Source organism: Leguminivora glycinivorella, chromosome 19 (genome assembly GCF_023078275.1).
Source record: "Leguminivora glycinivorella isolate SPB_JAAS2020 chromosome 19, LegGlyc_1.1, whole genome shotgun sequence".
Classification (NCBI taxonomy): domain Eukaryota; kingdom Metazoa; phylum Arthropoda; class Insecta; order Lepidoptera; family Tortricidae; genus Leguminivora; species Leguminivora glycinivorella.
Genome location: NC_062989.1, coordinates 6,129,538 through 6,144,164, shown reverse-complemented (window position 1 = coordinate 6,144,164; position 14,627 = coordinate 6,129,538). Strand labels below are relative to the sequence as shown.

The 14,627-nt window shown below is 44.6% G+C and overlaps 1 protein-coding gene across 4 annotated transcripts in view; it reads left to right on the top strand.

The window, feature by feature from the left end:
- Positions 1–10,825, top strand: part of LOC125236370 (histone-lysine N-methyltransferase SETD1-like) — a 44,151-nt gene extending 33,326 nt beyond the window's left edge. For 3 of the 4 annotated variants that reach the window (XM_048143152.1, XM_048143154.1, XM_048143155.1), the window contains 10 exons: positions 766–881; positions 1,544–1,817; positions 2,847–2,985; positions 3,748–3,877; positions 4,353–4,503; positions 5,192–5,326; positions 5,797–7,807; positions 8,801–8,907; positions 9,758–9,952; positions 10,544–10,825. In XM_048143152.1, coding sequence (XP_047999109.1) covers positions 766–881; positions 1,544–1,817; positions 2,847–2,985; positions 3,748–3,877; positions 4,353–4,503; positions 5,192–5,326; positions 5,797–7,807; positions 8,801–8,907; positions 9,758–9,952; positions 10,544–10,717 — 3,432 coding nt within the window. In that variant the 3' untranslated portion in view covers positions 10,718–10,825. The remainder of the gene's footprint in view (positions 1–765; positions 882–1,543; positions 1,818–2,846; positions 2,986–3,747; positions 3,878–4,352; positions 4,504–5,191; positions 5,327–5,796; positions 7,808–8,800; positions 8,908–9,757; positions 9,953–10,543) is intronic. The other variant, XM_048143153.1, reaches the window with a different exon arrangement.
- Positions 10,826–14,627: the final 3,802 nt, after the last annotated feature.

Genomic DNA, 14,627 nt, shown 5'->3' with positions numbered 1-14,627 from the left:
TATAACTATAAAAGGTTGGTTTAGGGTTATCATATGTCTAGATTTCGATAAATTTATTTTATTAATACATTACCGACTACTCATAACATATTAGTTCCTTATTTTTTGATAAAATAAATATAATATGCTCGTGACAGGTCAGGTTTTATTCGCAATCCAAAAAAGTCAACCCTAGCACTTTTCCCTATTCACCCCCTTCCCGACCCTATTCACCCCAACGTTAGGGTGAGCGAAAATTACTAAATAAAACGACATATTTTCAAAGACAACCCGAAGTTCACACCGCTGGAAGATTCTTGTGTAAAAAATTAGCATGGCACATATAAAAAAACTGCTATCGACGTTCAAAAATCGGTTTTGGCCCTATTCACCACAAATTAAGTTAGTTCATACCCGTTCCGACCCCATGAACCCAAAATCTTCAGAAAACGATGTACTAAGTTAGCCCAAAGTACAGCGAGTCGCAATAGATGTGGAACCGCGCGACACGCTGCTCGACCGGGTCTACTCCGACTCCGAGGAAGAACGCGAGTACCAGGTACGGACACTCAAACTTTTGTTTGTTGCCAATCCATCTCATATCTATCCAGGATCAAAAGCTTGTATGGTTAGCCTGCCCTCGTTGACCCAAAATGAAAATAAATCCTATCTCGTGAAATCGTATCCTGTACAAAAGAAAAACTTTGAAGAAAGATTTTATTTGATGATAACGAAGAAACTACTGGTAGTTGAAACAAGTTGTTAACCACTTGGCAATGTTCGTAGGAGAAGCGACGTCGGAACACGGAGTACATGGAAGAGATCGAGCGCGAGTTCCTCGAGGAGCAGCGCAAGAACATGGAGACGGACCAGCGGCCGCCGGACAAACCGCCCGACGCCAGGTATGTGTGACGTTTGTAGGACAAGCTGTCCGACACAAAGCCCGTATTTGTGGTGCTGAGGAAATAAGGCAACGCATAGGCGACATGTCAATTGTCAAGACAATTGGGTGAACCTAACTCTCAAAGCAAAAACAGATTGCCCGAAGGGTATGTTTGAAGAGACGTTGCTGCAACGTTAAAAGAGATAGTTAGATAGATTAATAACTTTATTTGTATCCACAACACAACATATAAAGGCTTACAATAAACAGGAAAAAAGAAATGTGAGTACACCGCTTAACTTAACTAACCAAAGAAAGAAGAAACAAAATTATAATGAAACATGTGTTGTGGTACAAAAAAGGCGCTGACTCAGCGTTGTGATGTGGCAAGCCACATCGCTGGTATTCTGCCAGTACCTTAGAAAAAAAATCAATTAAATTAAAAACACCTGAGTGTGGGTGTGATTTCTACTTTAGAGAAACGGTGTTGTCAATCACGTGAGGTCGTTGAAACGGCGGTGTCAGCACCGTCGCTTGATATGGCCCAAAATCGCGTTGGTCCTCCTTTTCGCACTTTTTGTAAGTTAAATTATTATTGTGTACACATTTTAAGCCATCTTTATATATATGTAAATCATACAAATCACAAAACAATATATCACTTTTCTTTGTATTTATCAGCAAACCCGAATCCGAAGACCGCACCAGCCCAATCAAGAACCACCGCAAAACGCCGGAAAAGAAACCAGAAATCGAAGACGGCGAGATCACCTCCGAGGAGGAAAACTTACAGGCGCGGCGGAAACGGGAGCGGAAGGAGAGAAAGGGAAAGAAGATGCAGAAGCGCGAGCGCGAGAGGGAGACGGATCGAGTCGAGCGGGTGGAGAGGGAGCGAGTGGAGAGGCTGTCCGACAGCAATACGGAGTCGGCGGTCAGCGTCAACGGGGTTAAAGAGGTACTTTTTATTACATGTTGTTTAGCTTCAATTGCGAGTCTGTTTACAAGCTTTTATTCAACTTGCCTTGTTAGTATGTTAATGTGCGACAAAACGTAGAAGCTAAATTTGACCCACTTCCCGGTTTCCGATTGAGCTAAAATTTTGCACACATATGTAAATCATGTGACAATGCAATATTATGGTATCATGGAGCTGATCTGATGATGGAGCAGAAAGGTGGTCAAAGGAACTCTGTCATGAAACGTCGTATCCCCATCGAGTAAGGGGTTTTTAGAAACGTCTCGGAGAGCATTAGATGACTATTGAAAGAAAGGTACAGTCGGCAATAAAATCTTGTGCCAAAAATTAAATTTTTGCAAAAAACTTATTCCAGTGTCAGGTTACGCTTTCCCATACAATCTACGCTACTTTGCCCGGTCTCCTGCGTCAGGTGTGAGATCGTTTTCTTTTATGTTCGCTTTCATGGCGTCCAGCCAATGCTTCTGAGGCCTACGGCGTGATAGTAGGGGAATAAAATTTATAAACCGTGACGACACGGTACATGAGCTTGGTATTGGCGGACTGGCCTGAAAGAAATTTAGAACAACGGTTAGAGGTATTTTCAGTTGACTGGTGCCGGTCGCTCGCGAACCAAAGGTAGCTTACCAATAGGCTAGTTTCCTACTAGTAACCTCAAATCAGCTTCTTTTTATGAACTGTCAAAACGATTTGCTAATATGGAATTACTATGAAATACTGAGCAGTGACGTCACGGTCAATTCATTTACTTTAAATCTTTCTCTTTGACTTATTAAATAGAAATTATGTTTAAAAATAACTATTGTGCATATTTTTCTACTAATTATGTGGTGCTGTATTTCGTGTACTGCTTAAAATATTTTATTTTAAGTTTAGGACACTAGCCCATAACCATCCTGCCTTGTACATTGAGCGGTCCACTCATAACCGTTATGTAGTAGCATGAATTTTTGACAAAAACCTCTAGTTATACAATAACTGCTAATTGTGTGTATGTCACACTCACAGGCCCTGTCGTCGCCCTCATCGTCGCCAGTGTCGCAAGCGTCGCAGGCGTCGCAAGCGTCGCAGGTGGCGCTCGACCACTCCTACTGCCGCCCGCCGCCCGACCTCGAGCACACCAACAACCATCTGCAACACGATCATGGTTAGTTCTCCTTTGTTGATAATGGTTAGTTCTCGAGGCTGAGGCGTAAGGTTAGAGCCGGCTTAGCTTTATTTGACGTTCATATGCGCATTGTAATATGCCTACTTGAAAAATAAATATTTCATTTCATTAATTTGTCTGGGTCTGGGTGCGTAGCCGAATGGCACAAACGCTCACGAAACGAAACGCTCCTAGATATCTATCTCTATCGCTCTTGCGTATTGGCGTGACAGAGCCAGACTACCTTTCCCGGCGTTTCGTTTTCGTTTCGCGTCGTAGAAATGCCATTCGGCTACAGGGCCTGGTTTATATACATTTCTTCATTAAATTTACTGTGATAAACAGTCGCATTTGAAGCAGTATTTGACATGATTAAAATATTTGACAACCAGTCTGGCCTAGCGCGTAGTGACCCTGCCTGCTAAGCCGCGGTTCTGGGTTCAAATCCCGGTAAGAACATTAATCTGTGTGATGAGGACAGATTGTTCCTGAGTCACGGACGTTTTCTTTGTATATAAGTATGTATTTCTCTATGTATATCGTCGCCTAGCACCCATAGTACTAGCTTTGCTTAGTTTCGGGCTAGGTAGATCTGTGTAAGGTGTCACATAATATTTATTTATTTAAAAAGGTACTTACGTTTCTAACGTAATAACTTTTTGCTTTGAGAAATAGGCACAGGTTGTCTTGTCAACCGTAATTTATGCAAGATGAACGTCAAACAAAAGAAGTACCAAAATACAATATTGCATTTTTTCGCAGGGTACACGTGGATGGCGGAGCCGGAGGCGTCGTCGCCGCCGCTCGAGGCCGCCAAGCCGACGAAGAAGGAGACCAAGAGGCCCTACAAGAGAAAACACGAGACCAAGAAGCTGGCCGAAATACAAAACAAGTTAGTACCTGTGTTTTATATTGGACGTAGTTATGCACAAATGTTCGAATCCACATGAAAATGCCATTGAAATCAAAGACAGATAGTTTGTCTTCTAAGATCCCTCTGCCATCGATTCCTTGCTATAATTTCTAATGGGTCAGCAACGCGCATGTGACACCCCTTGAGTTGCAGGCGTCCATAGGTTACGGTGACCACTTTCCATCAGGCGGACCGTATACCTGTTTGCCACCGACGTGGTATTAAAAAAAAAGCGCGGGACCTCGAATGAGAATGGAATGCAAAGTACTTATAGATATCGAGATCCTCATCCCCATTTTCAGCAAATTGTTCCTGTACGAAGTCATTGAACCTAAGTATAAATCTGGAGCTGGATCTCAACATTTATTTTAGATTTACTATCATGAGCATTATGACCTCCCTATTTGATGATATTTATCGAATGTATCTAAACCTAAAACATTATTTTTTTCAGACTGGATACTCGGGAAGATTTGTCACATGCTGTGGTATCTGACGTGACGTTCAAGCCACGAGACATAATGGCGGAGATGCAGGTCATGTACGAGTTCCTCACGCGGGGCATCGACCGCGAGGACGTGCAGTACCTCAAGCGGGCCTACGAGGTATGTGTTCAGTGTGTCACAACCGAGAGGGGGTGGGCGGCACTTTCAGCGGGGAGCGGGAGTGGCCATACTGTACGATAGTACTCTTTATTATACTGTGGTTGTGTGACAAGAGAGTGAGCGAGCGAAGCGTTGCGCGCTCGCCTTGCTCGCTTTCTCGCCAAATGTGATAGCGCCCTATACTCTACTACCTACTATTGATACTCGCCCGCACCCGGGAAGATGTACCAAGCTAAGTGTGCTGACGTAGTTGCTTGACAAAATTTGGACAACAATATAACCATAATTTCAAGTACATTAACTATGGGCACACCTCGGACACTGGCAATCAAATATATGAAAGAGGCGCGTTTCTAGCACACAGTCGAAGGTCGTGTAGGTGAACACTGAACGCGTACTATGCTTGTATGAGTGAAATATGACAGGTCGACTGTTCGCGTTTTTGACAGGCGGTAACTGTGAGGTAACCGAGAGGGGGTGGGCGGCACTTGCAGCGGGGGGCGTTAGTGGCCATACTGTACTATAGTACTCTTTATTATACTGTGCTATTGGCGTTATGGCAACTTAGGGTCGGTTGCAGCTAATCATCTGTTACTGAATTTAGTGTTCGCTTTTGTATGGGGATTTCCATAGACTTCTGCTCTGAGACGTTGATGGGTCTAAATATACGTCATTTGTGTTTTTTAAGGCATTGCTGGCAGAAGACGCGCAAGGCTACTGGCTGAACGACACGCACTGGGTAGACCACCCGCCCACCGACGTGTGCTACAGCCCGCCCAAGAAGAAGTCCAAGAGACATAACAACATCTACGAAGATCTACAGGTAAAAATTGACAAATTTGTCGTGCGTCATTAGAACTTCAAAACAATAACCATTGCTCATTTACCACAGAAAAACAGTATAAGAAAGGTGTCTGTTAGTCCGTTTTCGAACATTTTATAATATTCGTCAGAAGTTCAAAATCTCGAACGGATGCCAAAGACAAACTGTCTGAAAGTAGGGCGCGCTGTTTCGTCGTCAATTTTTAACCGACTTCAAAAAAAGGAGGAGGTTCTCAATTCGATTGTTTTTTTTATTGTTTCCATCCGAGATTCGCGCATATGTTTAGGGTTCCGTACGAAAAGAAACCCTTACGGTGCCGCTCTGTCCGTCTGTCTGTCTGTTTTTGTTAGAAGTTGGACTAGACAGTATAAATCGGTGTACGCTGATAGTCTGTAATTCCTTAAATATTACTCGCTTAATAGTAGGTCGTAAAGTAATCTCAAGTGGTCGTTTGCGTTCCCCATCCCCAGGGCCACTCGTCGGGCTCGGCGCGCACGGAGGGCTACTACAAGATGGACGCGCGGCTCAAGGCCAAATACAAGTACCACCACGGGCTCGCCGCGCCGCTGCCGCCCGACGACAAGAAGGCCAGCAAGATGCAGACGCAGAGCCGCGAGGCGCGCTCCAACCAGCGCCGTCTGCTCACCGCCTTCGGTAACTACTCTAGCAAGCAGGCCAGCAAGATGCAGACGCAGAGCCGCGAGGCGCGCTCCAACCAGCGCCGTCTGCTCACCGCCTTCGGTAACTACTCTAGCAAGCAGGCCAGCAAGATGCAGACGCAGAGCCGCGAGGCGCGCTCCAACCAGCGCCGTCTGCTCACCGCCTTCGGTAACTACTCTAGCAAGCAGGCCAGCAAGATGCAGACGCAGAGCCGCGAGGCGCGCTCCAACCAGCGCCGTCTGCTCACCGCCTTCGGTAACTACTCTAGCAAGCAGGCCAGCAAGATGCAGACGCAGAGCCGCGAGGCGCGCTCCAACCAGCGCCGTCTGCTCACCGCCTTCGGTAACTACTCTAGCAAGCAGGCCAGCAAGATGCAGACGCAGAGCCGCGAGGCGCGCTCCAACCAGCGCCGTCTGCTCACCGCCTTCGGTAACTACTCTAGCAAGCAGGCCAGCAAGATGCAGACGCAGAGCCGCGAGGCGCGCTCCAACCAGCGCCGTCTGCTCACCGCCTTCGGTAACTACTCTAGCAAGCAGGCCAGCAAGATGCAGACGCAGAGCCGCGAGGCGCGCTCCAACCAGCGCCGTCTGCTCACCGCCTTCGGTAACTACTCTAGCAAGCAGGCCAGCAAGATGCAGACGCAGAGCCGCGAGGCGCGCTCCAACCAGCGCCGCCTGCTCACCGCCTTCGGTAACTACTCTAGCAAGCAGGCCAGCAAGATGCAGACGCAGAGCCGCGAGGCGCGCTCCAACCAGCGCCGTCTGCTCACCGCCTTCGGTAACTACTCTAGCAAGCAGGCCAGCAAGATGCAGACGCAGAGCCGCGAGGCGCGCTCCAACCAGCGCCGTCTGCTCACCGCCTTCGGTAACTACTCTAGCAAGCAGGCCAGCAAGATGCAGACGCAGAGCCGCGAGGCGCGCTCCAACCAGCGCCGTCTGCTCACCGCCTTCGGTAACTACTCTAGCAAGCAGGCCAGCAAGATGCAGACGCAGAGCCGCGAGGCGCGCTCCAACCAGCGCCGTCTGCTCACCGCCTTCGGTAACTACTCTAGCAAGCAGGCCAGCAAGATGCAGACGCAGAGCCGCGAGGCGCGCTCCAACCAGCGCCGTCTGCTCACCGCCTTCGGTAACTACTCTAGCAAGCAGGCCAGCAAGATGCAGACGCAGAGCCGCGAGGCGCGCTCCAACCAGCGCCGTCTGCTCACCGCCTTCGGTAACTACTCTAGCAAGCAGGCCAGCAAGATGCAGACGCAGAGCCGCGAGGCGCGCTCCAACCAGCGCCGCCTGCTCACCGCCTTCGGTAACTACTCTAGCAAGCAGGCCAGCAAGATGCAGACGCAGAGCCGCGAGGCGCGCTCCAACCAGCGCCGTCTGCTCACCGCCTTCGGTAACTACTCTAGCAAGCAGGCCAGCAAGATGCAGACGCAGAGCCGCGAGGCGCGCTCCAACCAGCGCCGTCTGCTCACCGCCTTCGGTAACTACTCTAGCAAGCAGGCCAGCAAGATGCAGACGCAGAGCCGCGAGGCGCGCTCCAACCAGCGCCGTCTGCTCACCGCCTTCGGTAACTACTCTAGCAAGCAGGCCAGCAAGATGCAGACGCAGAGCCGCGAGGCGCGCTCCAACCAGCGCCGTCTGCTCACCGCCTTCGGTAACTACTCTAGCAAGCAGGCCAGCAAGATGCAGACGCAGAGCCGCGAGGCGCGCTCCAACCAGCGCCGTCTGCTCACCGCCTTCGGTAACTACTCTAGCAAGCAGGCCAGCAAGATGCAGACGCAGAGCCGCGAGGCGCGCTCCAACCAGCGCCGTCTGCTCACCGCCTTCGGTAACTACTCTTTTAAAGCATCTTGTCATGATCATGACACACAAAATACGGTCGTGTGTCAGCCTATTTAGTTTGGTGTTCGCGAGTGACGATTCTTTTTACAAATGAAGAGGATGTTCTACCTGTATTTGCCGTTTGTTGGTGTTTGTGACAAACACTAAACCGTATATATGTTGAGAGACTACGAGCATGGAAACTCCACCCGTTAGTAAAGTTCCTGTATAATTATTTTCACGGTAATTACATTCGACGCCGGTCTGGCGCAGTCGGTAGTGACCCTGCCTGCTACGCCGCGGTCCCGGGTTCGAATCCCGGTAAGGGCATTTATTTGTGTGATGAGCACAGATATTTGTTCCTGAGTCATGGATGTTTTCTATGTATTGTATATAAGTATTTATATATTATATATATATCGTTATTTTTTATTAAGCAGAAACGTCTGCTAACGATTCTAAACATTTTTATATTAAAGGAAAAAATGGAAAAATTTACGCTTCCGGCGGGACTTGAACCCGCACCATTTTTGCAATCCGTGCAATGCTCTTACCAATTGAGCTACGGAAGCCACGCCGGACTTCACCCTAAGACGTGTAAAAAAGGAAAGGCATGGAAAGATTTTGCGAAGTCCGGCGTGGCTTCCGTAGCTCAATTGGTAAGAGCATTGCACGGATTGCAAAAATGGTGCGGGTTCAAGTCCCGCCGGAAGCGTAAATTTTTCCATTTTTTCCTTTAATATAAAAATATATATCGTTGTCTGAGTACCCACAACACAAGCCTTCTTGAGCTTACCGTGGGCCTCAGTCAATCTGTGTAAGAATGTCCTATAATATTTATTTATTATTTATTTATTTATTCGGCGCTCAGTCAAATACAGTAAATCATTAATATCATTATTTCCAAGAGTTTCATATTGTCACTTGCACGAGTATCTTAACCATAATGTATATGGTTAAGATACACATATATATATATTTATGGTTATAATTTTTACAGGTACGGATACGGATTCGGATCTATTGAAGTTCAACCAGCTCAAGTTCAGAAAGAAGCAGCTCAAATTCGCCAAGTCCGGCATCCACGACTGGGGATTGTTCGCGCAGGTGAGAAAGGCCTACTGCTTTGATTTACACGACAAAAAGCAGCACAAACCTGGATTACTCTGAAAACAGTTGTTTATTTATTTATTTTAGGGACACCAACAGCTATAAAAAAACATTATGCTAATGTTGCCAATAGGGTATAATATGTATTCTACTATTTCTACCAGAAACACAACGCTATCTAAACACGACTCTTATTTCCGTACACATTAAGGTTGTTAAGGAAATAATGTCTAAATCACGCACGGTTTTTAATCTTGAAGCTAACAAGCATTGTAAAACTATTCATACGCCATCTTAGTGGCCGTCATAAAAAAGTTGAATATCGCTAATGTAATCTATTTTGACGACCGGTCTGGCCTAGTCGGTAGTGACCCTGCCTGTAGGCCTAGCACATGATTGCCGCGAGTATGTCGCCGCGAGATAGGCTACCCGTCCTTATGTCATTAATACAATAGGCTACTTGCCTTTTAGTCAAATCAGCTTCTTTTTAAGAACTGTCAAAACGAATTTGAACGACTTGCTAATATGGAATTTATATGAAATCGAATTGAGTGACGTCACGGTCAACTCAGTTACTTTATATATTTCTACCTGACTTACTAAATACAAATTGGATTTAAAAATAACTTCTGTCCATGTTTTTCTTATAATTATCTGATGCTTTATTTCGTGCATGGTATAAAATATTTTAACTACAGTCAAGTTCCCTATTAGAAGAAGACGTGTGATCTATCTCGAGGCGACAAACTCTCGCGGCAATCATGTGCTAGGCCTACTGCTAAGCCTCGGGACTCTGTCGATCTGTGTAAAAATGTCTTATAACTAATATTTATTGATTTTGTACCAGGAGCCCATAGCGGCGGACGAGATGGTGATCGAGTACGTGGGGCAGATGATCCGGCCCATCGTGGCCGACGTGCGCGAGGCGCACTACGAGGCCACCGGCATCGGCTCCTCCTACCTCTTCCGTATCGACCTGGACACCATCATCGACGCCACGAAATGTGGCAACCTGGCGCGGTTCATCAACCACAGCTGCAACGTGAGTATATCTACTGTTCGTAGGGTATATGCGTCTAGCTGAGAGTAGCTACACTAGGCTCCATCATAGCGGATGGAATGCACTACGAGGCCACCGGCATCCGATTCTCGTACCTGTTTGGTATCGACCTGGGGCACAATTATAGACGCCACCAAGTACGGAAACCTGGCGCGATTCAATAAGGTGTTTCTGCCCGCTTGAAGGTAGGTATAAGCCACACTGTTTCATCGTGGAGAATGAGACCCACTACGAGGAAAGCATCGGATCTTCGCACCTGTTCCGCGTCGATCTCGATACGATCACTAACCACAGCTGCACTCTTGAGACTCATTTCTCTAAAGATATTAGTCTAATAAGGCAACCCATAATGAGTTATAAATACCTACAGCTCGAGGAACTTTACTGAATACGAGTTTATTTTGATCTATGAAAGTTTCTTTCATACTATCCATGACATGCCAAATTCCGAGAATCAATCTGCTACCCCCTTGCCTTGCAGGAACATTGTCATCTGACACTCTCATCTGATAAGAGTGATAAGCCAAACTTTTTTATTTAGATATTCTATCATAAGTCTTATTTTATTTTCAGCCCAATTGCTACGCGAAGATTATTACGATAGAGTCTCAAAAGAAGATCGTCATCTACTCAAAGCAGCCGATCGGAGTGGACGAGGAAATCACGTACGACTACAAGTTCCCGCTCGAAGACGAGAAGATCCCTTGTCTCTGCGGCGCGCCGCAGTGTCGCGGCTTCCTCAACTAAGAAACGTAGGGATGGTCTAAGAACATGGGCTTTGAAAAGAACATGGGGTTTGCATAGATGGCGCCATCACAGCTTTACCCTGTCTCAAGTTTTGTTCTATGAAAATTGCCTTGACAGGCAGAGACGAAGGGTCGTCTGTGTCTGTCAAAAAATTGTCATAAAATAATTAACTTTGATATATTATTTTAAAGTCCAACGCCTTATGTTAGGATCCTTATCAACATACATCGGGGTTTTGGGAGCGGGAGTTATAAATACACAAATTCATTCCCGCTCCCAAAACCCCGATAAAGGAAAGGAGACATACTTAGGGGTAAGCATTGATTGCGCCATCTGTTCCCTCGACCGGCCAACCCCATTTATGCGAACTATATAATCAAATAAAATAATAAATCCACGATTAAACAAACCTCCACGAGCGAGACTCGTATTCCCCGTGTCCGCGCACTTTGATATAGATTATGATTGCCTCAATAGGTACCGATTTCAATCATGAATTTGTAAACAACCGTAGACTGAAGAAAACAATTATTATTTTTCGAACATCTTGATTGGTCTTTGCGTAAAACGATGAAGTTCTGTCGATTTATTGAAATATGTATATTTGTAAAAGATTATTTATTATAATATCAGTGCGACGAAAAAAAGAAATTGACCGTTCAGTTCGGGCATTGACCTATTGGTATATTAGCTCGTTGAAATAACTCTATGTTCAAATGAAAAAATATAAGGCAATAACATCTTCCATCAAAAGGCTGGAGCTTCTCAGCGGTTTCTGAACCGCCTCTAATGAATATGATTTTTATAATCTTTTTGTATAAAGTAATATAACTGTGTGGTCGTAAAGTATGAATCAGATTTTTTTCTTATTTAATGCGATAAGTCCAGTGCAACTCAATGTATGTAATTAATAATCTGAACCATTGTATATTAAGATGCTGTTTGACTGAGCCTCAATTATAATTCTGTAGAATTAAACTGTGTGCTGCAAGCTAGGTGTGTACATTAATGTGAATAATCTGCCGTCGACAGATATGTAGTACACTTTACAAGTACATGAAATAAATCTTAATGAAGTTCTATAACGATTGGGAACGTAATGAGTGTTGTTTTACTCGGCACAATCCGAACAATGCTTATAAAATGTCACAGCGATAGGATACCGAACTGCGTTTTTGATAAGAAATTTTGACTCTGACAGATCGGTATCGCACCGATGTGAATCTTATAAGGATTGTTAGAATTGGGTCAGCTGTCTATTCATCTGTGAAATCAATAAGACTTCAGCATAGACTACTGTAAGGTGCGCCTGATAATATTGTATTTAATTGGACAGTGAACTTGCAGGTTTCTAGTTGCACTTATGTAATGTAAATGTTTAAGATTGTAAATAAAGATTTCAACAATTTTATTGTGATACTTATTTTTGACATGCCTACCGCCTCTATAAATTATTTCTAACGGAATATAAAATATAACCTAACGCCTTCAGAGTGTCGGTTATTGGATAATACGTAGCCATTTTATCGAACGATTAACGCATTAACTGCCACCTTTTCCTGCACGGGAAGCATGGTCGCGCGATAGACGATAAAATATCAGGCCGTCCCTATCGCACTTACAAATAGTGCGATAGGTGCTATTTTATCGTCTATCGCGCGACCATGCTTCCCGTGCTGGCCTTTCGCCAGGTGCAACACTTAGCTGTGTGCCCCAAACGCACATGTCAATTCAAACGATTATTACCCATTGCCTCCAACGCACATATGAGCATGCAGAATATTGCAGAACTCATATATGGAAGGCTATGAACGCGTTGAAGGCACTGTGAAAGTAACGAAAACGCGTAGGTATATGCGTTGATGGTAGTGAATGCGTTAACCCTTTATAAGGCATAAGCTGCACGGGAAGCATGGTCATAGACGATAAAATAGCAGGCCGTCCCTATCGCACTATTTGTAAGTGCGATAGGGACGACCTGATATTTTATCGTCTATCGCGCGACCATGCTTCCCGTACTGTCCGGAATTATGCAAAATTGAACCCTATCGCTGGGCGTACGCGACATCGCGGACAAAATGCAGGAAAGTAGGCTGCAATGGTATGGACACGCAGGGAAGTGGAAGCGAATGACACGGAAAGCTGACCTGAAATTTGGCATGGCGATCATATCTGTGTGCGTAGTCGAATGCACAAACGCTCACGATAATATCTCTTTCGTAGCTATCTATCTCTATCGCTCTTGCGTATTGGCCAGATCTAAATCCTATTTTTCGTGCTAGTGCTGACATATTTAACCATTTGAAAGCCAAGGACGCTTGAACCAATGTAAACTGCAACTTATATGAGAACTGCACCGTATAGCAGCGCCGAAGTCAAAGTTGTCACAGCATAGTTATTTATCACCACACCAACTCGTAAAGGCTTACTTTGCTATTCGAAAACAAATAGCAAAATTGCATTTTATCCCCAAGAGTGCAAAGTAATTTCATACAAATTTTAACTCGATGTCTTAAGCTAGCTGGTAGAATTTACATAGAAATGATGATTTTTAATCATAAATATTGAATAGATTGATGGATTTCATTTAGTTTGATGTTTTATAGTCAGTATTTTGTTCCAGTTGGTGTAATAAAAAAAATTGTGTTTCACTCGGTGGCAACTTTGTTTAACCTCGCAACGCTCAAGATTCCACTTTTTTAACCACTCTCTACGCTCGTGGTTCAATATTGGAATCTTTTCCTTGCTCGGGTATCAACATTTGCATGTGCGAAACCCACTTCAGGTGTTATTACACCGATTCTTTTTTTTTTCTAGTGGGTAAGTGACAACATACCAAAATATCCCGAAAAATGTGGGGGTAAGATTTTTTGCATTTAGGGTTATCTGGGTTACAACAACTTTGCCCCCTTGTTCATAAATATTCCAAATTTCAAGTCGATAGCATAAGTAGTTCTCGAGATATTTAGAAATGTGACAGACAGACGGACAGAGCGTTCCTTTTGTACCTTTTTGGTACGGAACCCTAAAAACGATTGTTTTACAAGGGGACACAATTGTTAACCGCACGTGCCAATATTGATACCCGACCAACCGAAAGATTCCAATACGGAACCGTGAGCGTTGCGAGAGTTTCATGTCACGTATCTAGGTTAAACAGAGTCACACACACAATTTTTCACCACAACAGCACGAGGAAAATATTAACTGTAAAACGTCAAACTAAATCAAATTCATAAATTTTTTAAATTATGTTTCAAAATCATCATACAGACGTCAATTCTACTAGCCACCTCGTATCAAGTTAAATGAAATTGCACTCTTGTGGATAAAGTGCAACTTTGTCATTCAATTTTTAACCTCCGACGCAAAAACGACAGGATTTTATTGAAGAAGTACCTATTCAAGAGCCTGTTACTAGTTGGTGTGGTGAAAAATAACTCTCACGCTTTCGTTTCGGGTAACACTTACATGCGCCCGGGGCTTTAGCGTGATTGATGATGTTTGTGGTTATGATATTAAAACGTTCCAATTTGACGTTTGACTGGAAATGTTTTTTCCCCTCACTAGCTCGGAAACACGTATTTTGTCCTTTAATACCAGCGGGTAAAAACGCATTTTATCCACTAGTGGGTAAAGTAATTTGACCTTGAATAAAGTCAAATGAACTGGCTTAAAATTGATAAAAGTAGGTGAATCTAGTAATAAAGATGATTTACCACCTGTGGAACTATTGGAAGCAGTGATAAACGCATTTTTTGCGTTGTAGTGCTATAGTGAGGAGAAAAGTTTTGTGTTACACTCGGGTGCAAATGTATTTTTCCCCTTACTAGCTCGGAAACACGTGTTTTGTCCTTTAATACCAGCGGGTAAAAACGCATTTTATCCACTAGTGGGTAAAGTAATTTGA